At 42.6% G+C, this 25,546-nt stretch overlaps 1 protein-coding gene across 2 annotated transcripts in view; it reads left to right on the top strand.

Annotated features, from left to right (window-relative positions):
- Nucleotides 1–25,054, top strand: part of adcy1b (adenylate cyclase 1b) — a 37,808-nt gene extending 12,754 nt beyond the window's left edge. Inside the window, exons 5-20 of one of the 2 annotated variants that reach the window (XM_087239879.1) lie at nt 5,365–5,492; nt 6,202–6,360; nt 6,588–6,729; nt 7,322–7,477; nt 9,990–10,184; nt 11,670–11,767; nt 12,504–12,588; nt 12,698–12,787; nt 13,400–13,659; nt 14,490–14,616; nt 14,981–15,118; nt 17,698–17,844; nt 18,064–18,162; nt 18,243–18,357; nt 19,779–19,903; nt 20,359–25,054. In XM_087239879.1, coding sequence (XP_087096005.1) covers nt 5,365–5,492; nt 6,202–6,360; nt 6,588–6,729; nt 7,322–7,477; nt 9,990–10,184; nt 11,670–11,767; nt 12,504–12,588; nt 12,698–12,787; nt 13,400–13,659; nt 14,490–14,616; nt 14,981–15,118; nt 17,698–17,844; nt 18,064–18,162; nt 18,243–18,357; nt 19,779–19,903; nt 20,359–20,706 — 2,412 coding nt within the window. In that variant the 3' untranslated portion in view covers nt 20,707–25,054. 2 annotated transcript variants of the gene reach the window in all.
- The last annotated feature ends 492 nt before the right edge of the window (nt 25,055–25,546 follow it).

The following is a 25,546-nucleotide window of genomic DNA, read 5'->3' as shown; positions in this document are numbered from 1 at the left end:
GAAGGAATAACTGTGATTAATTGTGATTGGTGATTTATTTGGATTGTTTTAGTGATTAGTTTTGATGGTGATTGATTGTGATTAGTAATTGATTTGATGGTGATTGATTGTGATTAGTAATTGATTTGACAGTGATTGATTGTGATTTTGATGGTAGTTGATTGTGATTAATGACTGATTTTAATTGCATTGATTGTGATTGGTGGTTGGTTTAGATTGTGATTGGTGATTGGTTTTGATTGTGTTTGGATTGTTATTAGTGATCGGTTTTAATAGTGATTGATTGTGAATAATAATCGATTGTGATTTAGATTGTAATTAATTGTGATAGTGATTGATTTTTTGTTGTGATTTATTGTGATTAATGATTAATTTTGATTGCACTTATTATTATTAGTGTTTGATTGTGATTAGTGATTGATATTGATAGTTATTGATTGTGATTAATGATTGGTTTTGGTTGTGATTGACAGCGATTGCCTGTGATTAATGATTAATTTAATTTTGATTGCATTGATTGTGATTAGTGATTGATTTTGACTGTAGTTGATTGTGATTAGTGATTGATTTTGACTGTAGTTGATTGTGATTAGTGATTGATTTTGACTGTAGTTGATTGTGATTAGTGATTGATTTTGACTGTAGTTGATTGTGATTAGTGATTGATTTTGATTGTGATTGATTATGATTAGGGATTGATTATTATGATTATGATTGATTGTGATTAGTGATTGATATTGATTGTAGTTGATTGTGATTAGTGATTGAATGTGATTATTGATTATTTTAATTGTGATTGATTATGATTAGTGATTGATTTTGACTGTAGTTGATTGTGATTAGTGATTGATTTTGATTGTAGTTGATTGTGATTAGTGATTGATATTGATTGTAGTTGATTGTGATTAGTGATTGATATTGATTGTAGTTGATTGTGATTAGTGATTGATTTTGATTGTAGTTGATTGTGATTAGTGATTGATATTGATTTAGTTGATTGTGATTAGTGAATAATTGATTGTGATCATTTGCAGTTTAGTTTCAGTTTTGATAATCATTGATATTCAGTGTTTTTGTCTGCATTGTGTACACGATGAACACGCAGATGAATCTTACTGTTGCTTACATGCACATGTGCGTGTGTGTGTGCGTGTGTGCGTGTGTGTGTGCGTGTGTGTGCGTGTGTGAAATCCTTTAATCCCAGGATTATGCGGCATGTTTTCTGTCCAGCAGTGTTTGAGTGTGACTGTGAGTTTGTTTACAGGTTTGATCTGATGTTCTCTGTGTGTGTGTGTGTGTGTGTGTGTGTGTGTGTGTTTTGTTGGTTTAGTCTTCAGTGTTCAGATGTGCATTATACAGTAAGTGTCATTAAGTATAAATATCTGCTGGTGACACGACATATAAACCACATCATTAGTACTGAACTAAAGAAAATAAGAAACTCAGAAAATAAAACGAATAACACTACAGATCAGGCGAGTGCTGGACTCTGATTGGCTGCTGCTCACTCTCAGGTGTTTGGTTATTGTCAGATAACCGCACAGCTCCATGTCATATATCATGTATGAGTACAGTATGAGTTGTTATTTTAAGAGGGAGTTAAATCTGGGAAAGTGTATGTCATCTACAGATAATCAGACTGCAAATGAGGAAAAACCGATGCAGTGAATCAGACAGACGTTCACCATACTGGCCATATCTCCAATATATTGATTGATTTCCATGACTATGGAAGTGAGCCGCTGATGAGTTCCAGAGTGTTATAGAGAGATGAGCTTGAGAAGTGCTTGAGTGATGTATATGGACAATAGCAGCGGGAGGCGGCACGGTGGCTCTGTGGTTATCACTGTGGCCTCACAGCAGGAAGGTCTCTGGTTTGAGTCTGGGCTGGGTCAGTTGGTGTTTCTGTGTGGAGTTTGCATGTTCTCCCCGTGTTGGCGTGGGTTTCCTCCGGGTGCTCCGGTTTCAGTCCAAACACATGCGCTATAGGGGAACTGATCAACTACACTGGCCGGAGTGTATGAGTGTGTGTGTGAATGAGTGTGCATGCGTGTTTGCCTAGAAGGGCATCTGCTGTGTATAACATATGCTGGAATAGTTGACGGTTCATTCCACTGTGGTGACCCCTGAAATAGAGACTAAGCTGAAGGGAAATGAGTGAATGCATGATTATTTAAGATGTCAGTGTTAACTGGTTCCCACTATTTAAAGAGCAGACGTTGTTGTGTTGTTGTTCTGGCGTCCTCCAGGCAGGATCAGTGTTATTTACGGAGGGTCAAATCCCCCGGTAAACCCCCAGATATGTAAAGTCAGGTGATTATTGTGAAAGCTCCAGCATGTTTAGTGATTCTCCTGTGAAGCGTGGGGAAAGATGTCAGTAATAATAGCTGTAAGAGGATTGAGGAGAGCAGCGCAGCCTTCACTGGCCACAACCACGTCACTCTGATCCAATTAGGAGCTGGACTGAGGTGCATTGTGGGAGAGTAGGTGTGACTGTAGCTGACCTGGGATCAGTGCTACGTTCATGATTATGGTAATCAACGTAAGGATTACACTGAGCTTGTGTTTCATGTGTGTTTAGAGACTGAGTAAACCAGACATGACATGCTAGTGTTTATTTGATTCTTGTGTGAGTGTGTGTGTGTGTGTGTGTGTGTGTGTGTGTGTAGTGCTTAAAAACGGCACCTGTTCCCCTGATGGAGCTCAAAGCGCTTCTGAACTGTCAATCATATTTATATTCTGATCAGTTGTCTATTATTGCTGCTGTATATTCCTGCCAGCTGTGAAAGAGCTGTAATTATGCTCATGAATATTCATGAGGGAGTCATTGTTCCTTCTTATTATGCATATTGTTTCAGGTTTTGAACATTGGTGTCTTCTTGTCGTGTTATTGTTGCTTTCATATTAATCACAACACTTTAATGTCCATTTGCATGAAATCAGAATATACTCTATGTCATGTGCTGGAGCATATTATTAGTTCATCTGATAAACAGCTTGTTTTGTTTATCTTTAATTTAAATAGCCCTTCTCTGATCACTCTGATTGGTCGAAACATGCTTAGCCACACCCTGAAACTGTTAGTTGGATGTGACTGAATGATGATAGGCGGAGCTCAGAAATAAACCCCGCCCACTAGTCAATATTTCAACATTCCATTGCAAACTGAAACGGAAACACGCTTGCAGCCAATCAGCAGTGAGAGGCGTGTCTACTAGCCATAGAAGAGATTTAGAAAGGGGTGTGGTCTCATTTGTTTGTGGGCGTGTTTGTTTTGGTGCTTTCAAATATCAGCATTATTTGGCTCAATACACTTTATAGTGCATCTTTAAGTGTGTACTGAAGGTGTACACACACACACACACACACACACACACACACATTACTTTTATCTCATGAGTATCATTTAACAAAGCATAGGATTTCCTCGGCAGAGGATTTCCTGTAGCTTGAATCAAAAGTATGTAGATCCAGCTTTGGCTGCCGAGGACAAAGGCAGGAGCGGAGCACCCCTCTGCTAACGGTGGGCAACGTCCACAACAGTATCTGCAACCAAACTAACGGACAGCTTATCTATTCCTCGAGTCTCCTGAAAACTGATTGTGTTGTGTGACGTGACATTATGTCTTCCTGCTGGAATTAGCAATAAAAGCTGCATATATCAACAGAAGCCTAATTTGCATATCAGTAAAATCAGCGCCGTCATTAATTACGCTGCTTTCATGTTTCATCTTTGATGTTAGAATGTCCTTTTGGAGATGAAGATTCATTTTCCTTCAGCTGAGTCTCTTTATTCATCAGGGGTCACCACAGCAGCATGAACCGCCAACTTATCCAGCATATGTTTTACACAGCGGATGCCCTTCCAGCTGCAACTTAGAACAAACACCCATACACACTCATTCACACACACACACACATATACACACACACACACACACACACACACACACACACACACACACACACACACACACACACACATATACACACACACACACACACACACACACACACACACACACACATATACACACACACACACACACACACACACACACACACACACACACACACACACATATACACACACACACACACACACATATACACACACACACACATATACACACACACACACACACACATATACACACACACACACATATACACACACACACACACACACACACACACACACACACACACACACACACACACACACACACACACACACACACACACATATACACACACACACACACACACACACACACACACACACACACACACACACACACACATATACACACACACACACACACACACACACACACATATACACACACACACACACACACACACACACACACACACACACACACACACACACACACACACACACACACACACACACACACACATATACACACACACACACACACACACACACACACACACACACACACATATACACACACACACACACACACACACACACACACACACACACACACACACACACACACACACATATACACACACACACACACACACACACACACACACACACACACACATATACACACACACACACACACACACACACACACACACACACACTCATACACTACGGCCAGTGTAGTTGATCAGTTCCCCTATAGCGCATGTGTTTGACTGAAACCGGAGCACCCGGAGGAAACCCACGCAAACACGGGGAGAACATGCAAACTCCACACAGAAACACCAACTGACCCAGCCGAGACTCAAACCAGAGACCTTCTTGCTGTGAGGCCACAGTGTGACACCACTGAGCCGCTTTGTCACTCCTTGTATTATATTATATTTGAAGATGTCTCAGATGGCTTGCTGCTGTATTGTGTGCTCATTTGTCCTCATTTAGACTGAAAAAAGGAGGCTGACACAGATGAGTGTGTGTGTGTGTGTGTGTGTGTGTGTGTGTGTGTGTGTGTGTGTGTGTGTGTGTGAGTGTGTGAGAGAGAGAGAGTTCTAATAATCTCTGTCAGACGCTCTGATCTCTGATGTGCTCCTGAAGAGCTCTTGTGGAAAAATCATGCAGATATATGCAGCGTTTGTGGTGATGCCCATCATATACCTTCATCTCACTGCTGTTTCCATATCACTCACACACACATATATGCAAACACATACACAGATCTACACACACACACACACACACACACACACACACACACACACACACACACATACACTCACGCACACACAAACACACACACACACACACACACACACACACACTATACACAACATTGCTGCAGTAATAGTGATGTGCATGAGGGCTGATGGAGCTGCAGTAGTCATGCTTTTCCTCTTCTTCTGCAGGAGAATCACTGCCGGCGCATCAAGATTCTGGGCGACTGCTATTACTGTGTGTCGGGTCTGACGCAGCCCAAGACGGACCACGCTCACTGCTGTGTGGAGATGGGTCTGGACATGATCGACACCATCACGTGAGTCTCCGTCAAGTGTACACTAGACTGGAGGGATGATCTTTAGTGCACACTCCTCAGTCTGCATGCAGAAAACACCACCAGTCCACACACGAGTATAGTGTTAATGAATACTCAAAGTGATCTGCTGTGGTGATTCTACAGTCGCTATGGTAACAACAACTATAGTAACTGATCTGTTGTGGTGATTCTACAGTCGCTATGGTAACAACAACTATAGTAACTGATCTGTTGTGGTGATTCTACAGTTGCTATGGTAACAACAACTATAGTAATTGATCTGTTGTGGGGATTCTACAGTTGCTATGGTAACAACAACTATAGTAATTGATCTGTTGTGGGGATTCTACAGTTGCTATGGTAACACAACAGCTATTGTAATATAAACAAATGAGCCATTACTGTAGTTTTCTGCTCTATATGGTTTATTTTTCTGCAGTACTCCACAGTTTACTGTAGTAAATGCTAAAGTATACTACAGTATTTATGTTACAGTTGATCAGGTCACTATAGTCAATACTACAGTAGGCTGGAGCGTTCAGTAAAGAGTTGTAAATACTCTAATATGTGGTGTTTAACACACTTTACTACAGTATGATTGATTAACGTTTACAGTACATTGATCTGTCAATAATAATCATTGATGAAGTGTTGTTCATGTGGGCTGATGTGCTACACTTTTTACTCTGTTGTACTGTGTGTTGATCAGGTCGGTCGCCGAGGCGACAGAGGTGGACCTGAACATGCGTGTGGGTTTGCACACGGGTCGTGTTCTCTGTGGTGTGTTGGGTCTCAGGAAGTGGCAGTATGACGTCTGGTCCAATGACGTGACCCTGGCCAACATGATGGAGGCTGGAGGTCTGCCTGGGTGAGCAGCTGTCATGATCACTCATGTACACACTCATTCACACTCATACATGCTCATACACATATATGCACACTCATACACACTCATGCACACTCATACATGCTCATACACATATATGCACGCTCATACACACTCATGCACACTCATGCACACTGGTGCACTTCTGAGGGTCAGAATCAGGGTGTTGTCCAGCAGTTTGTGACGTGTGGTGTCTCTGATGGTTTCAGGAAGGTGCACATCACACGCTCCACTCTGGAGTGTCTGAATGGAGATTATGAAGTGGAGCCGGGAAACGGCAGAGAGAGACATGCGTTTCTGCTCAAACACGACATCGAGACCTTCTTCATAGTGCCATCTCACCGCAGGAAGGTGTGTGTGTGTGTGTGTGTTCATTTACTAAAGACACTGTCCATCTGCTCAACAGCCTCATGCTCTACATTACTCTACACTACCTGTTGTGTACCTTCAGTGGAATAAGAAGTTCTTGAATTCTTGGCATGTTCTCTGAGTGTTCTTAAACTAGTAGTGACACTTAAAAATGATCTATAATCCGAGTTCATCTGTAATTATCTCCTTCAGTAATCACATTGTTGATCTACACCTTAACCAACCCTTACATCTGCCCATAACACCAAACCTGCAGCTCACCTCCACCAACCCTTCAGCCTGCCTGTAGCACTAAAGCTGTCCCTTAATCCACCTAAACAGCACTCAAAGTGTTTAAAGAGCAACACAGCAGAAGCACAGTGAGTCAGTGTAATGTTCTGATGTTAGTACGGTGAGTTTAGCATGTTACTGTTGCAGTAAAGTCTCTCAGGAGAGGGATCCAGGGCTCGATCAGAACACAGCATGAGTTCACAGCAGTGCTTTACAGTCCGTCTAGATTGTGAATGTGATGTTGATCAACTTTCTGCGTCGACTGTCTGATGTGATCTGCTCACTCTGTCTGTGTGTGGTGCAGATATTTCCTGGTCTGATCCTGTCAGACATCAAACCTGCCAAAAAGATGAAGTTTAAGACGGTGTGTTACCTACTGGTGCAGCTCATGCACTGCCGCAAGATGTTCAAGGCTGAGATTCCCTTCTCTAACGTCATGAACTGTGAGGATGGGGACAAGGTATGACTTCAGCTGTCTGTGATTCTGTGTCAGTGACCGTCTGTGATTCTGTGTCAGTGACCGTCTGTGATTCTGTGTCAGTGACCGTCTGTGTGTTTGTGGTTGGCAGAGGAGGGTTTTCTGTCTGTGATTCTCTGTGTCAGTGGTCATCTGTGGATCTGTGTGTCAGTGCACGTCTGCGATTATCTTTGTCAGTGATTATCTGTGTGTCTGTGGTTATCAAAGAAGGGTTTGATGTCTGTGATGCTCTGTGTCAGCGACCGTCTGTGATTCTGTGGTCAGTAGAGGAGAATGTGCTGTCTGTGATTCTCTGTGTCAGTGACAGTCTGTGATTCTGTGTCGGTGATCATCTGTGTGTCGGGGGTTATCAAAGAAGGGTTTGTTGTCTGTGATTCTCTGTGTCAGTGACTGTCTGTGATTCTGTGGTCAGTAGAGGAGTGTGTGCTGTCTGTCATTCTCTGTCAGTGATCATCTTTGATTCTGTGTCAGTGACTGTCTGTGTTTTTTCTGTGTCAGTGGCCGTTTATGATTCTGTAGTCAGTAGAGGAGGTTTATGTCTGTGATTCTCTTTGTCAGTGATCATTTGTGTGTCTGTGGTTGTCAGAGGAGGGTTTGATGTCTGTGATTCTCTATCAGTGGCCATCTGTGATTCTCTGTGTCAGTGATTGTCTGTGGTCAGTAGAGGAGTGTGTGTTGTCTGTTATTCTCTTTGTCAGTGATTGTCTGTGTGTCTGTGGTCAGTAGAGGAGTGTGTGTTGTCTGTTATTCTCTTTGTCAGTGATTGTCTGTGTGTCTGTGGTCAGTAGAGGAGTGTGTGTTGTCTGTGATTCTCTGTGTCAGTGATTGTCTGTGGTCAGTAGTGGAGTGTGTGTTGTCTGTGATTCTCTGTGTCAGTGATTGTCTGTGGTCAGTAGAGGAGTGTGTGTTGTCTGTGATTCTCTGTGTCAGTGATTGTGTGTGGTCAGTAGTGGAGTGTGTGTTGTCTGTGATTCTCTGTGTCAGTGATTGTCTGTGGTCAGTAGAGGAGTGTGTGTTGTCTGTGATTCTCTGTGTCAGTGATTGTCTGTGGTCAGTAGTGGAGTGTGTGTTGTCTGTGATTCTCTGTGTCAGTGATTGTCTGTGGTCAGTAGTGGAGTGTGTGCTGTCTGTGATTCTCTGTGTCAGTGATTGTGTGTCTGTGGTCAGTAGAGGAGTGTGTGTTGTCTGTGATTTTCTGTGTCAGTGATTGTCTGTGGTCAGTAGTGGAGTGTGTGTTGTCTGTGATTCTCTGTGTCAGTGATTGTCTGTGGTCAGTAGTGGAGTGTGTGTTGTCTGTGATTTTCTGTGTCAGTGATTGTCTGTGGTCAGTAGTGGAGTGTGTGTTGTCTGTGATTCTCTGTGTCAGTGATTGTCTGTGGTCAGTAGTGGAGTGTGTGTTGTCTGTGATTCTCTGTGTCAGTGATTGTCTGTGGTCAGTAGTGGAGTGTGTGTTGTCTGTGATTCTCTGTGTCAGTGATTGTCTGTGGTCAGTAGTGGAGTGTGTGTTGTCTGTGATTCTCTGTGTCAGTGATTGTCTGTGGTCAGTAGTGGAGTGTGTGCTGTCTGTTATTCTCTGTGTCAGTGATTGTCTGTGGTCAGTAGTGGAGTGTGTGTTGTCTGTGATTCTCTGTGTCAGTGATTGTCTGTGGTCAGTAGAGGAGTGTGTGTTGTCTGTTATTCTCTGTGTCAGTGATTGTCTGTGGTCAGTAGTGGAGTGTGTGTTGTCTGTGATTTTCTGTGTCAGTGATTGTCTGTGGTCAGTAGAGGAGTGTGTGTTGTCTGTTATTCTCTGTGTCAGTGATTGTCTGTGGTCAGTAGAGGAGTGTGTGTTGTCTGTTATTCTCTGTGTCAGTGATTGTCTGTGGTCAGTAGTGGAGTGTGTGCTGTCTGTGATTCTCTGTGTCAGTGATTGTGTGTCTGTGGTCAGTAGAGGAGTGTGTGTTGTCTGTGATTTTCTGTGTCAGTGATTGTCTGTGGTCAGTAGTGGAGTGTGTGTTGTCTGTGATTCTCTGTGTCAGTGATTGTCTGTGGTCAGTAGAGGAGTGTGTGTTGTCTGTTATTCTCTGTGTCAGTGATTGTCTGTGGTCAGTAGTGGAGTGTGTGTTGTCTGTGATTTTCTGTGTCAGTGATTGTCTGTGGTCAGTAGTGGAGTGTGTGTTGTCTGTGATTTTCTGTGTCAGTGATTGTCTGTGGTCAGTAGTGGAGTGTGTGTTGTCTGTGATTCTCTGTGTCAGTGATTGTCTGTGGTCAGTAGTGGAGTGTGTGTTGTCTGTGATTCTCTGTGTCAGTGATTGTCTGTGGTCAGTAGTGGAGTGTGTGCTGTCTGTTATTCTCTGTGTCAGTGATTGTCTGTGTGTCTGTGGTCAGTAGTGGAGTGTGTGTTGTCTGTTATTCTCTGTGTCAGTGATTGTCTGTGTGTCTGTGGTCAGTAGAGGAGTGTGTGCTGTCTGTGATTCTCTGTGTCAGTGATTGTCTGTGTGTCTGTGGTTGTCAGAGGAGGGTGCTGCGCTCTGCACCGGAGAAGCTCAGGAACCGTACCCCGACCGCAGCCTCTGCGCCTCAGAGCAGTCCGGGAACGCGAGTGAACCGTTACATCAACCGGCTGATCGAGGCCCGGCAGACGGAGTCTGACACGGCGGATCTGAACTACCTCACACTCATGTACAGAGACTCAGAGCGAGAGCGCCGGGTGAGACACATGCGCACAACACACTCTTAGAGAAATGTTGACAGGCAATTTTGGGCAATGGAGCCTTTTCGCAAGACACGCATCAGCATCTTAAATCCTGCAGAGTTTTTAATATTTAGATGTTTTTAAAACATGAACATTTATATCCATTAATGTGTGTGTTATATCATCTTTGCATCAAATTACAAAAAGCAATTTCCCGTGTGTGTGAGGTGTGTGTGATGCAGTGTGTATGGGGGGCAGCACAGTAAATCTGCCATGATTCTCTCCTCTGGCTGCTGTTATCAGTCTCACTGCTGTTTTCCTCTTCTGAAAGTCTTGAGAACACCATCCTGCAGTGTTTCTGTCATTATTTCAGCAGATAGGATTGTAGAGTTATGATTATTGTACTCTGATGATGCCATCAATGGGAACCAGACGCCAGGATAACAGTGTGTAGCCTATCCTCATCAGGGAAGCAGGATCGCTCTGCAATATTGTCCAGCAACTTTGCTCCAAATAGGTCACGTTTACAGACTAGCCTGTGACCGTGCAACAGTACTGCATCATCTACTGAGCGTCAGCTCCTCCGTCTGCTGTCGTCTTGTGTCCTCATTGATGAGGGCTGATCACTGTTTGATGCTGAGGCCTGATTTAGCAGGACTGAGACTCAGGGCTCCTCACACAGATGCTAGAATTAGACTAAAGTCACATTTACCATGGTGTCAGCCCATATTCACCGATGAAATCCAGTCCGGATTGGAGTTTTTGGATGACTGTGGATTTATTAATAAAGTCTACACCTGCACATGGATCTGCCTCTCTCCTTTGCTTTAACAACATGCACGGTTACACAGAGAATAGATTCATGAGACTAATCAACTGTTGGACATATCCATGACTAATGATGTGTGACCACTATAGAGGCGTACAGCAGAGCCAGTGGCAGATTCCTATAGAAGTGTCTGAGTTCTCACATCATGGTTTTGCCAAGAACGCTGTGATCCTGGACCATCAGTTCTGTTTGAGAATGTGTCCATACCTGTTCCCTACCCCTAAACCCAAGCATAACTAAATCATTCCCAAATTCAGAACTGAATCGCTGGAGAACAATCATGCAGAAGTGCACAACCATAACCGTAGCATAACCGCTAAACAGATCCCTGAAATCTGACTGGAATGTTTTCCTGCTGTTGGGTTGCAGCTGGAAGAGCATCCACTGTGTAAAACATATGCTGAAGTAGTTGGTGGTTCATTCCACTGCGGCGACTCCTGATGAATAAAGGGACTAAGCTGAAGGAGAATGAATGAATAGAGTGCTGTTCCAGGATCAGCAGAGATGTTAGTCCAGCAACATGTCCTATTGAGCTCATGAGTGATGACTGGACTGGATTGGATCGTGTGCTTCTGTCTCCTTTTGCTGGCGTCTGATTGATCAATATGGCGTCATGCGTAGGGTTATGTGTCGTTGTGGGTCATTGTGTGTGTGTGTGTGTGTGTGTGCAGTATCATCAGTTGAATGACGAGTACTTCACCGGCGCTGTGGTTCTGTCGCTGCTCCTGGTGGTTCTGCTGGGCTTCCTCTACCTGCTCATCATCCCACAGTACGCTGAGCACAATCACTGATGATGATCATCACATTATTTCCATCTAATTACTTATTATTGTTATTATTAGTATTATTATTATTATTATTTATTATTATTATTATTATTATTATTATCATTATTATTATTATTATCATTATCATCATTATTATTATTATCATTATTATTTTTATTTTTATTATTATTATTATCATCATTATTATTATTATTTATTATTTTTATTATTATTATTATTATTATCATTATTTATTATTATTATTATTTATTATTATTATTATTATTATTATCATTATGTTGATTAATGACAGGTCAGATGGTGCGAGCAGTTAAAGAAGTGAATATATATGTATATATATGTATATAAAGAAATGTTTTATACAACACACATGCATATATTTATATACACAAAAATACACACAGTACCCACAAATATACTGTAAGTATGAGCGTTTATTTTGGATGTGATTATCACATTTAATCGTTTGACTGACATATATATATATATATATATATATACATATGTGTCATGATGACAGTGCATCATATTTTACTAATTACCTAGTCAGACTGTAGTACTCCGTGTAAAGGGACATTTAAAGGCTTAATTAGGTTAATTAAGCATGGCATTGTATAACTGTGATTTACTCTGTACACAACTGGAATGATAATAATATTGAGCAGCGGTGCGGTCAGCTGTAATGGTGTATACTGATTCAGCGTGGTGTTTCCCCAGAGGGACTGTGGTGCTGGTGCTGCTGGTCTTCTGCATCTGCTTCCTGGTCGTGTGTATCATGTACCTGCATATCACTAGAGTTCAGGTGAGAGACTCCACGCCGCACACACCTGTTCACGTATAGTGTGTATGAAATGCATTGCTGTTTTCGAGACACTCCCTCATTGCACTGTGTGTGTGTGTGTGTGTGTCAGTGTTTTCCAGGGTGCCTCACCATACAGATCCGCACCGCTCTGTGTGTGTTCATCGTGCTCTTAATATACGCCGTGGCCCAGGCCTGTGTGGTAAATACAGCACTTTACACTCATCATCACTGTAGATCTGCGTTCTGGAATAAATCATCAACTGGGCAGACGACATCTGCGAATAACCAGAGTTTAAAGTCGAGCTGATTCTGAGATTCTGAGGCAGAGTGTGAACGCTCGTGTGTGTTCAGATTGACTCCGCTTTGGTAATGTTGTTGTGTTTTTGCTCCATTGACTTCCATCATAATCACAGTTATTGATTGTAAAGCCATGACAGCAGATGATGCTGCGTTACTGACTGCTGCTGGATAGTTTAATGTGTGTGGATGATGAGGGACAGTGTGTCATGTCTACTACAGATGAACAGTGCTGATGTAAATGTGTGTGATGGGCCGCATTACTGGACAAAGCAGAGCAGATCTGCAGTGTTGATGTGCTGATTGTAAAACGCCTCATAAATGCCAGCTCTTTCTCCTCTTCTCATCCTCATTGACTGGAAACGTTGATTTATTCGCAGATGTTTTATGTAATATTCCAGTTCGTGCATGAATCTTATTAGCATATTTGGATGGAGACACAGCTACTGACAGACGATTGCTGACGATGAGCTGTGTGTGTGTGTGTGTGTGTGTGTGTGTGTGTGTGTGTCAGGTGGGCTGTATGCCGTGGCTCTGGCCCTCGAACTCCACGCGCTCCATCGTGATCATCGACGCGGCAGCGGGCCTGAACCGCACCATGGCGGAGCTGCCGTGCGCAGGCGCTCAGTACGCCTTCCTGTGCTGCATGCTGGGAACGCTGAGCATGGCGCTGTTCCTGCGGGTCTCCTGGATCCCCAAGATGATCCTGCTGCTGCTGCTGCTGGTGCTCTACATCACCATCCTGGAGCTCAGCGGATTCAGACGCGCCTCTGGGTGAGACACGACCACCACAGACACACTGCAGGAAACACTACGGTACTGTACAGTGAACACTACAGCCATTCTCAACCACACTGTAGTGAAGTACCAATCTGCTGTGGTGATTCTACAGTTGCTATGGTAACACAACAACTATAGTAACTGATCTGTTGTGGTGATTCTACAGTTGCTATGGTAACACAACAACAACTATAGTAATTGATCTGTTGTGGTGACTACAGTTGCTATGGTAACACAACAACTATAGTAATTGATCTGTTGTGGTGATTCTACAGTTGCTATGGTAACACAACAACTATAGTAACTGATCTGTTGTGGTGATTCTACAGTTGCTATGGTAACACAACAACAACTATAGTAATTGATCTGTTGTGGTGACTCTACAGGTGCTATGGTAACAACTACTACTATAGTAACTGAATTGTTTTGGCGATTCTATGGTTGCTATGGTAACACAACTACCATAATAATTGATCTGTTGTGGTGATACTACAGTTGCTATGGTAACACAACAACTATAGTAATCTGTTGTCATGGTTCTAGTTGCCATGGTAAAATAACAACTACAGTAATATAAACAAATGACGCAACACTGTACTTTTCTTTAACTGTAGGGTATATTATACTACACCACAGTTTACTGTAGTAAAAACTAGAGTATACTACAGTATTTACTGATCAGCTGATCAGTTGTCAATACAGCAGTCGTCCCACCCTGCAAAAATGTATTTCAGGAGCAACATTTCTCCATTAAGTCTTCAAACAGCTGCTGATCTGTGTGTGTGTTTGCGTGCATGTGTGTGTGTGTGTGTGTGTGTGTTCAGCTGGGCTCTGTTGAGTGTTCGGGGTCTGGAGCCGCTTCTGTCTCTGCTGCTCTTCTCCACTGCTGTGGCTCTTCACTCCAGACAGCTGGACCTCAAACTGCGGCTGGACTTCCTGTGGGCCACTCAGGTACATCATACACACACACACACACACACACACACAGCACTATATATAACAAACACATGTAACTATACGTAAAGTAATTGAGCATATATGTGCACAGGGCTCCTAACCCTGTGAAAGTGCTCATGTTCCTCCAGCTCTCGGTGAATATAGACTATATATGATGATGGAGCATTTACCCTGACAGCTTTACTAACACTTATATTCAGTGAGTGGACACTCAGAGGGAGATAGAGGAGTTTTTGGTCCAGCAGGGGGCGCTTTCATACTGCTGTGACCACATGCCAAAGCTATCAATGCACTATCAGCTGTTCCCTAATGCGCTGCACATGTGGAGTGTTCATGCTGTGTGTGTGTGTGTGTTCAGGCAGAGGAGGAGAGAGACGGCATGGAGAAAGTCAAACTGGACAATAAGAGGATCCTGTTTAATCTGCTTCCTGTGCACGTGGCTCAACACTTCCTGCTGTCCAACCCCAGAAACATGGTGAGATCCTCCGAGCATCAGGTGTGCTGCAACATCACCAGTTACTCACACTCACACTGCTGTAACACACACGCTCCTCACACTGACACACATCATTCACTGGATTCACCACACTAGTTTAAGGTCAGGGGGTGCACATCACTGATATACGGCTGAATTTAAACTAAGAAATGAAGTTGAACATCACTCAGTGTTTACATCCAGCCCATATCAGTCGTTTACCACCCCTGACCTTACACTAATGAAGAAAATCCTACCAATGATGATTCTCAGTGCAGGAGCCATTCTTTAGTGGAGATGTACACTCACTGGCCACTTTATTAGGTACAACGTACTAGTACCGGGTCGGACCCCTTTAGCCTTCAGGTCTGCCTTAATGCTTCATGGCAGAGATTCAACAAGCTACTGGAAATATTCCTCAGAGATTTTGCTCCATATTGTCATGATAGCATCACACAGTTGCTGCAGATTTGTCGGCTGCACATCCATGATGCCAATCTCCCGTTCCACCACATCCCAAAGCTGCTCTATTGGATTGAGCTCTGATGACTGTGGAGGCCATTTGAGTACAGTGAACTCATCGTCATGTTCAGCAGTCTGAGATGATTGAGCTTTATGACATGCTGCGTTATCCTGCTGGAAGTAGCCATCAGAAGATGGAGACACTGTGCTCATAAAGGGATGGACATGGTCAGCAGCAATACTCAGGTAGGCTGTGGCGTTGATGCTCAATTGGTACTAATGGACCCAAAGAAAATCTCCCCCACACCATTACACCACCACCACCAGCCTGAACCGCTGATACAAGGCAGGATGATCCATGCTTTCATGTTGTTGAGGGCGAAGTGTGAGTCGAGCATCTGAATGTGTCAGCAGAAATGGAGACTCATCAGAGCAGCAACGTTTCTCCAATCTTCTATTGTCCAGTTTTGGTGAGTCTGTGTGAATTGTAGCCTCAGTTTCCTGTTCTTAGCTGACAGGAGCGGCACCCGGTGTGCTCTTCTGCTGCTGTAGCCCATCCGCCTCAAGGTTGGACGTGTTGTGTGGTCAGAGATGCTCTTCTGCAGAGCTCGGTTGTAACGAGTGCTTATTTGAGTTACTGTTGCTGGAACCAGTCTGGCCATTCTCCTCTGACCTCTGACCTCATCAACAAGGCATTTGCGCACACAGAACTGCCGCTCACTGGATATTCCCTCTTTGTCGGAGCATTCTCTGTAAAGCCTAGAGATGGTTGTGCGTGAAAATCCCAGTAGATCAGCAGTTTCTGAAATACTCAGAGCAGCCCGTCTGGCAGCAGCAACCATGCCACATTCAAAGTCTCTTAAATCCTCTATGTGGACAGGTGTACCTATTAAAGTGGCCAGTGTGTGTATAATGCTATGAATATTGCAAATACAGTGAGCAGAATGTCTTCATTAAAATGACCTGCTCAACAACAAATGTCACCACATTGTTTGTGAACATGCACATTTTGTGGCAAACAGCATGTATTCTGCATTTTCAGATTTGTTTAATCGAGCTATGTTTGTTTAAATCATTTACTCAGTGTGTTTTATAGGTTATAGATTTCATTGTGTTATTCGAGGTGTTGTTTGTTAAACCTGCATGTTTAAAATGAGATGTCAGGGATCCGTGTTCACTTTGCTGTCTAAAAGCATTGTGATGAGAAATCTAACTGTGATATTCCTGACTGATTTAATAACAGTTTAACTCAGTGAGTGTCCTCAGGAGTGTGCAGTTCACTCTCTAAATCACGGCTAATTCAACACACTTCAGCTCAATAAACAGATATATATTTCACCTGTCTCTATAAACCGGCATTGGAGCTTATTCAGATGCACCAATCGCCAAGTTACAGAATTTTCCGTGAGTTTTCAAAACTGCAATTATCACTCACGGATTTGACGATAACGACATTCATTCATTCATTCATTCATTCATTCATTTTCCTTCGGCTTATTACCTTATTAATCAGGGGTCGCCACAGTGGAATGAACCGCTAACTATTTCAGCATATGTTTTACACAGTGGATGCCCTTCCAGCTGCAACCCAGTACTGGGAAACACCCATACACACTCATTCACACACACACTCATACACTACGGCCAGTGTAGTTGATCAGTTCCCCTATAGCGCATGTGTTTGGACTGTGGAGCACCCGGAGTGACCCAGCCAGGACTCGAACCAGCGACTTTCATTCTTTTAGGACTCAATGCAACACCACTGAGCCACCGTGCTACCTGATAAGGACACTGAAATGCTAATACTAACCATCGGAAAAGATACCTTGGTTTAACTTGAATCTAGTACTGGTGACAGCACTATAGTACTGGTGTAGATCTGTAGTGCTGTGTGGGTGTTTCCCTTCAGCACTGCGTTTAAAAGGACGACTCTCGATCGCAGTGAATGCGCTTTTTATGATGAGAGGTGCCTTTTTTATACAACAATAGCAAGCGTGCAGGATACGCCGCTGATTCAGGGCTGTGATCTCCCTCTTATTCTGAGTTTTGTTTGCGACAGATGTTTTACTCTGCCTGCACCACGTTTGTACCACAGTGTTGTGTGTGACTGATCTGATCCTCCGCTTCTGTCTCTGCAGGATCTGTACTATCAGTCGTATGCTCAGGTCGGGGTTCTGTTCGCATCCATTCCCAACTTCAACGACTTCTACATCGAGCTGGACGGAAACAACATGGGCGTGGAGTGTCTGCGGCTGCTCAATGAGATCATCGCTGACTTCGACGAGGTCTGAACATCCCTGGCCATCCTCACACACCTGTTCACATGCACATGATGGAGAATCAGCTTAAATCAGTAAAACAGCTCAATGGGGACATCAGGATGTGCATACGTTTTGAAAATCGTGGGCTAATATTTTCTGTGATGCTCCAGTTTGATGTGCATCTTTGCAGTGACGCACAGCTCCTGTAGTTAACCTCTCGCTTGTCTCCTTCCTCTGTCTCAGCTGATGGATAAAGAGTGTTATAAGGACATCGAGAAGATCAAGACCATCGGCAGCACCTACATGTCAGCGGTGGGGTTGGTGCCCACCATCGGAACCAAGGTCACCAAATCCTGCTGTTATAAAATGACGTGAACACACCGGCAGAGCCTTTCTAAACATGATCATTCCTTCATTCACAGGCCAAGAAATCCACGGCCACTCACCTGAGCACCATAGCAGACTTCGCCATCGAGATGTTCGACGTTCTGGATGAAATCAACTATCAGTCTTATAATGACTTTGTGCTGAGAGTGGGTGAGTCTGGAGACACCTGCACCACTGAGCTCAGCACAGAGGAAAACAGACAGAAGAAAGAGATGATTAGGAGAACATGCACACAGCACATAGAGTTTCACTTACTTCTCTCATTTACTGTGTTAAAACAAACTTTGGATAAAATATTTATCGACTTAAATATTCAAATATTACATAAATATAATATAATATAATATAATATAATATAATATAATATAATATAATATAATATAATATAATATAATATAATATAATATAATATAATATAATATAATATAATATAATAACAGGCCAAGAAGGTCTCTGGTTTGAGTCCCGGCTGGGTCAGCTGGTGTGTCTGTGTGGAGTTTGCATGTTCTCCCTGTGTTGGTGTGGGTTTCCTCCGGGTGCTCCGGTTTCCCCCACAGTCCAAACACATGCACTATAGGGGAACTGATCAACTACACTGGCCGTAGTGTATGAGTGTGTGTGTGTGTGTGTGTGTGTGTGTGTGTGTGTGTGTGTGTGTGTGTGTGTGTGTGTGTGTGTGTGTGAATGAGTGTGTATGGGTGTTTCCCAGTACAGGGTTGCAGCTGGAAGGGCATCCACTTTGTAAAAAATATGCTGGAATAGTTAATGGTTCATTCCACTGTGGTGACCTCTGAAAAATAAAGGGACTAAGCCGAAGGAAAATGAATGAATGAGTGAATATATTAACCAAAGATATAATTAATATAAATATTAAAATATAATAAACGCGATATATTTAATTTCTAATAGTCGGAAAGAAAATACTTCACATTTTCCATTTAGTTAAAATAACTTTATTTGACAAAAATAGCTAATAATTAGAAAATTCCTTTTTTTGCTTAATTTTACTACTTCAAAATGTTTTAGTCAAATCTATTAGCCTTTTTCTGTATTGTGTTTATAATTTCTAATTTAAATCATTGATGAATAACTGCTCGTTGACATTATAACTAACACCAATATGAAATACAGTGAAATATCAGTAGACAACAGCAGTGAAATAAGGGAATCTGCCAAATGCAGAAATGTAATTTAATAATCCCCAACAGGATGCTAAGAATGATGCAGACTAAAATGGAGAATTATTGAGTTTAGACGATGTTAACGGAATAATTCAGCCAAATATCACAGTCTGCTCACTGATTACCCTCCCTCAAGTGGGTTCAAACCATCACTAAAGAAGATATCTTGAAGAATGCTGAAAACAACTTTGACTTTCACTGTAAGAAAAGACTAATATCATAGAAGTCAAGGGTGATCATCTTGAGCGGTCTTCAAAATATCTTCCTCCTTGTTCAGCAGAAGTCAGGTTTGGAAGCAGTGAGGGATCAGTAAAGGAGGATTTGTAGTTTGTTTGGTTCGTTTACCTGTCCCTTGAGGGTGTTTAGTGAGTTTTGTTTGTGAATCCTCAGGTATTAATGTGGGTCCAGTGGTGGCAGGTGTGATCGGGGCTCGCCGGCCGCAGTACGACATCTGGGGGAACACAGTGAACGTGGCCAGCCGGATGGACAGCACAGGTGTGCCTGGGAAAATACAGGTGATCATGTCGACATTTACACTTTACCAGCCTTAAAGTCTGCATCAACCGTAGGCTGAGACTGTTTCTTTTACATATCGCGAACATTTCCTAGAGAAACAGAATATTAAATGAGAAAACAGTGGGCGTGGCTTGTTTTTCCACTGCGAGCTGATTGGATGTAGTGAAGTAGGCGTTTCGTTCAGAAAGATGGGAAAAGGGTTTAGGGCGAGTTATTAGAGCATAACAGACTCCTCCTCCTCCTCACCATTTCTGTTCAGTGTCATAGCGATGACAGCTGGAGGGGCGTGGTAAAGTATGTTAGCCACACCCACTACCTCAGATTGAAGACAGAATGAAATGAAAACCAACAGGAAGTGCATCTTCAGATCTCAATTAAAGATTACTAGAGCTGTTCTTCATGACATGCACAGATGAACTGATCACCACAAACTGGCATATGTGTAATGTTGCAGGTGACAGAGGACGTGTACCGTCTGCTCCAGAACAACTATGACCTGATGTGTCGTGGCAATGTCAGTGTAAAGGGCAAAGGTCAGATGCTCACCTACTTCCTGGAGGGAAAAGCGCAGGATCCGGGGATCCGAGCGCCGCACCACACGGGCGGGCTGGAGCGCAGGGTTCATGCCATCGCCCGCACCAGCAGCACGCAGACCAAAGCCGGCAGCGTCTCCTCCGCAACATCCGGCCTGGCGGCGAGAGTCGGCCTGAGCAGCAGTTTCCACGGACCCCACGGACACAGCAACACCACCAATGTGCCTACAGTCGGGGAAGAGGAGGAGACCAAAGAGCAGGAGGTGTAGGGCGGATCGAGCACTGCGAAAACATGCTGGAGCAATTAAACGAGGCATGAGGACAAGGATTAATCGAGAGAAGTACTACAATTAATCAAGAAACTAATGCATTTATCAAGGGCATGAGTACATTTCTTTGAGACATGAGCACAGTGATAAATCGAGACATGAGTATGATGATTAATCCAGAGGAGTACCACAATTAATCGAGATAAGTGTTATTATTAATCAAGAAACTGGTGGATTTATCAAGACATGATTGCATTTGGCTGAGGCATGAGTACAGTGATTAATCGAGACGATTAATCGAGAGGATTACTAAGATTAATAGATAAAGGTGTTATGAGTAATCAAGAAACTTGTGCAATTATCAAGACATGAGTACATTTAATTGAGACATGAGTACAGCAATTAATTAAGACATGACTATGGCAATTAACCGAGACATTAATATGACGATTAATCGAGAGGATCACTATAACCAATCAAGATAAGTGTTACGATTAATTAAGAAACTAGCGCATTTATCAAGACATGTTTACATTTGACCAAGAGATGAGTACAGTGATCAACTAAGACATGTGCACAGTGATTAATCGAGGCATCAGTATGATGATTAATCGAGATGAGTGTTTCGATTAATCAAGAAACAAATGCAGTTATGGAGACATGTGTAAATTTGGTGGAGACATGAGCACAGCGATTAATCGAGACAAAAGTACAGTGGTTTATCAAGACAAGCGAACAATTGGCCGAGACATGAGTGTGATGCTTAATCGAGATGCAAATACAGCGATTTATCAAGACATGAACGCAGCAATTAATTACACATGGGTGCATCAATTATTCGAGACATGAGTACAATTAATCAGGAATCAAGTATGATTACTGAGTACACTTGAGTACACGATTAATCAAGACATGAGTACAAATAACTAGGACATGAGGCCAGTGATTAATCGAGGCACATGCATGTATAATCAACACATGAGTACAATGAATAATTGAGACACGAGTACAGACTTTTATTAAGACGAGTACACTTAAGTGAGGGATGAGTATAATTGAGATAAATGCACAGTTGATCGAGACAAAAGTCTGATTAATCAAGACATGAGTGATTTATTGAGATGAGTACAACATGTAAATGAGAGCTGAGTACAGTAAGACATGAGTACAACAATTAATTGATAAATCTTTTCATGTGCGGAGTGATGAATCAGGACATGAGTACATTGGCTAATTGAAGAAACAAGTACAGCCAGTTAATTGAGACAGGAGCACAGCGATTAATCAATCCTGATATGAGTGTGGAGATTAAAGCCTCAAATAATTGTTAGCAATTGTATAAAAATGCAAACGTTCTGCCAATGTTTGCCTAAGGTTGCAAACAAGCGCTCTTCCAGTAATCTTAATAGAATGTTCAATCACAGTTATCAGGTCTGGAACAGTTACTGGCACAGAAACATTCTTATAAACATTGATCTGTTGCATTCAGTTTACATTTATTCATCCATTTTATAATAATATTCAGAGAACATTTAAAACAGCACTCCCATTATGGCCAATTTATAAAATCGAATGTTTCACTGCTAAGAAAAAATATATATGAAGTTAAATCCTGGACATTCCTAATATCATTCTGGACTCACTCAGAACATTCACAGAACACATGTTCGCTGTCTGGGAAGCTGTCATTTGTCATATTTTGCCATCATCTGCTATGAGCTGTACATATAGATATTATTATGAGCAGAGTGTGTGTATTTTTGGTATTGAACTCTCCAGTGCATTGAAATGAATGTGTTTTGATTTTCCTATATAGAACGGCAATAGAACAAAGACACACTCTGCATCCAGACAAATAATGCACTGAACCATGACTCGTCTCCTCACACTCTTCATCATGTCATGACTCTAAAGATTTCCATCCTGATGACACATGTATAGCTGCACTTTGACAATAATAATACAATAATAATCAAGTTATGTGATGCTTCCGAAGCCTTACATCAGGATAGCTTATATACAAATAGCTGTTTAAAGCAGTTTGTGTGTGTGTGTGTGTGTGTGTGTGTGTGTGTGTGTGTGTGTGTGTGTGTGTGTGTGTAGACATCAGGGAGTTTAATACAGCCTAAAGAGAGCTTCATCATCACACTGACTGACTGTTCTAGCTATAAACTACAAGCTGACGTTCATCTATACCAGTGTTTCTTAACCATGTTCCTGGAAGAGCACCAGCCCGGCACATTATCCATGTCTCCTTCACCAAACACACCTGCTTCAGATCATCAGCTCATTAGGAGAGGCTGAGAGACCTGTGATGGGTGTGACAACCAAAGGAGACATTTAAAACATGCAGTGCTGGTTCTCCTCTAGGAACGTGGTTGAGAAACACTGATGTGTACGGTGGGGTCTGAAAGACACTGAAATTACATATTGCAGTGACCCAAACCTGATGGTGATGTTTAAAATAATGCACGATCTGAAAATATGAGTCATGTGACCAGAGACACTCATTTATTCTGTTGGCTTGAGAATGATCTACTGATCTATTATATAAACGTCATCTTCGTTTAAAATGTATCTCCTCCTAGAGCATTCAAGCTATATCCACTAAACTCATGTCAGACCTTCACACTATTCTGACTCATGCGTATATGTCTTTTTGTACTGATCTGACCTATAGTTTTTCAAAAAATCATCTCGGAAATTTCGGAAAAGTCCCATTGGTTTAACATTGGACCATATTTTGTGTCCTCATAATTTTGCATCATTTGACTGTTGTACAAAAATGCGGCTGGGCTCATTTAACCCAGTCCACCGAGCTGCCAAAAAATGCTGATCTTTCCACTTTCTTGCCACAACCTAGCAACGAGGTGTAGCACCCTAGCAACTGCCCCATTGACTTCCATTGTAAAAGCGGATATGGCTATCTCCACATCAGAACACTCTAGAGAAATGAAGATAGGCTGATTGCATTTAGTCTGACAATAACCTTTTAAATATCACTCGACAACAATCTGGTCACACCATAGCAACCATTTACCCCACCCTAGCAACCCAAACCTAAAAAGTATATCTTAGAATATGAACATCATACAGACACTGGGTTTGCTTTGTCATTCATACTGGCAGGCTGCCATTGGAGAAACATGACTGTAGGCTTCCAAGCCACTCCTTAGCAACAAAACAGTCTACCCTAGCAACCGTTTAACAAGCCCTATATTTCTGCATCAGAACATTAAAGATATGGGATTTGGCTCTGATAAAAACAGAACTTGCCACACATGCTAACTGTGATTGGCTAAGTGTAACAAATGCTAACAACATGCTAGTGACATGCTAATCATGTAAGCATGCAGTGACCAATCAGATCACACTAGCAGCAACTGGATAGCAACCAGTCAAAGTACCCTAGTAAAGCTTAGCAACATCCGAGCCCCTTAGATTACTATAGAAGCTGCTTCAAACCTCAAGCTTTTAGAGTTAATACAAACATTCAAGCTGGGGTTTCTCAAGCCAACAATAAAGTCCGTCCTCATCCAGTTTACTAGTCCAGATTGGCCAAATAGCATAGCTTCTGTCTGTAAATGATGTGTATATCATGCTCAGACCCTGCTGTATGCATGTAGTGATGTAGTGTGTCATTAGCAGAGATGAACTCAGTTAAGGATATGTGCCAATTATATCTGACGTGTAGTGATTGGACATGATTCTGTCATCAACAGTCGCTGTAATAATAATAATAATAATAATAATAATAATCTGTGACTGTCGGAGGACTGAAACTGTCAGATGCCGGTTGTGTACAGTGTGTGTGTGTGTGTGTGTGTATGAGAGCTGACAGACTGACGGAGGACTGAGGGATGTGTGTTACTGGGGCTTCACCTGTGTTTGATGTTAATGAGGTCAGTAAAGGGAACGGCAGGGTACAGCGACCCACTGCTGACACTGAAGTCAGTGACCTGGGAGGCGGGAATGCTGTGTCACACACACAAACACACACCATATAGATCTCTGGTGTGTGTTTACAAGCACAAAACATTCTGTATGCCTCATTTCTGAGCCGGTTTAGGAGTCACAATGAAGGAACAACAGGGCAGTTTCTCTGCTGATGTTCTGCATCATGCCGCTTCTCTTCAGGGTGTGGGTCCGTCGCTCTCTCTAATGCAGATCTGTCCGGACAGTATTCTTGCCTTATTTGACATGCTTGCGGTGGTTGAAGTCGTTTGCCTTTTAGCTCTTTGATAAACAGAGGTGTATTTTGTAAATACAGCAGTGTTTGATATGCTGATCTTTGTACAGTGACAACTCCAGCAATATGAGGTTTTATAATAAAGAGAGTATTGAAGAACAGCGGCTCCGAGTGTCTGTGTTTACACGCATTCACTTTCCTTCAGCTCTATTTCAGGGCTCGCCACAGCGGAATGAACCGCCAACTATTCCAGCATGTGTTTTACACAGCGGATGCCCTTCCAGCTGCAACCCAGTTCTAGGAAACACCCATACACACTCATTCACACACACACACACACACACACACTCATACACTACGGCCAGTGTAGTTGATCAGTTCCCCTATAGCATATGTGTTTGGAGCACCCGGAGGAAACCCACGCCAACACAGGGAGAACATGCAAACTCCACACAGAAACACCAACTGACCCAGACTCAAACCAGAGACCTTCTTGCTGTGAGGCCACAGTGCTGACCACTGAGCCACCGTGCTGCCCCTTTATATGACCTGTTACTGATAATGAGTACTACATACACTACAGTGTCTGCAAGTGCTGATTATACTGATTATATCTATATATGTTATGTGTGCTGACTCTGTTTAATATGA

Source organism: Danio rerio, chromosome 2, assembly GCF_052040795.2.
Source record: "Danio rerio strain M-AB ecotype USA chromosome 2, GRCz13ab, whole genome shotgun sequence".
In the NCBI taxonomy this organism is placed as follows: Eukaryota; Metazoa; Chordata; class Actinopteri; order Cypriniformes; family Danionidae; genus Danio; species Danio rerio.
The sequence above is the reverse complement of the archived record's forward strand: the minus strand, read 5'-3'. Positions and strand labels throughout refer to the sequence as shown.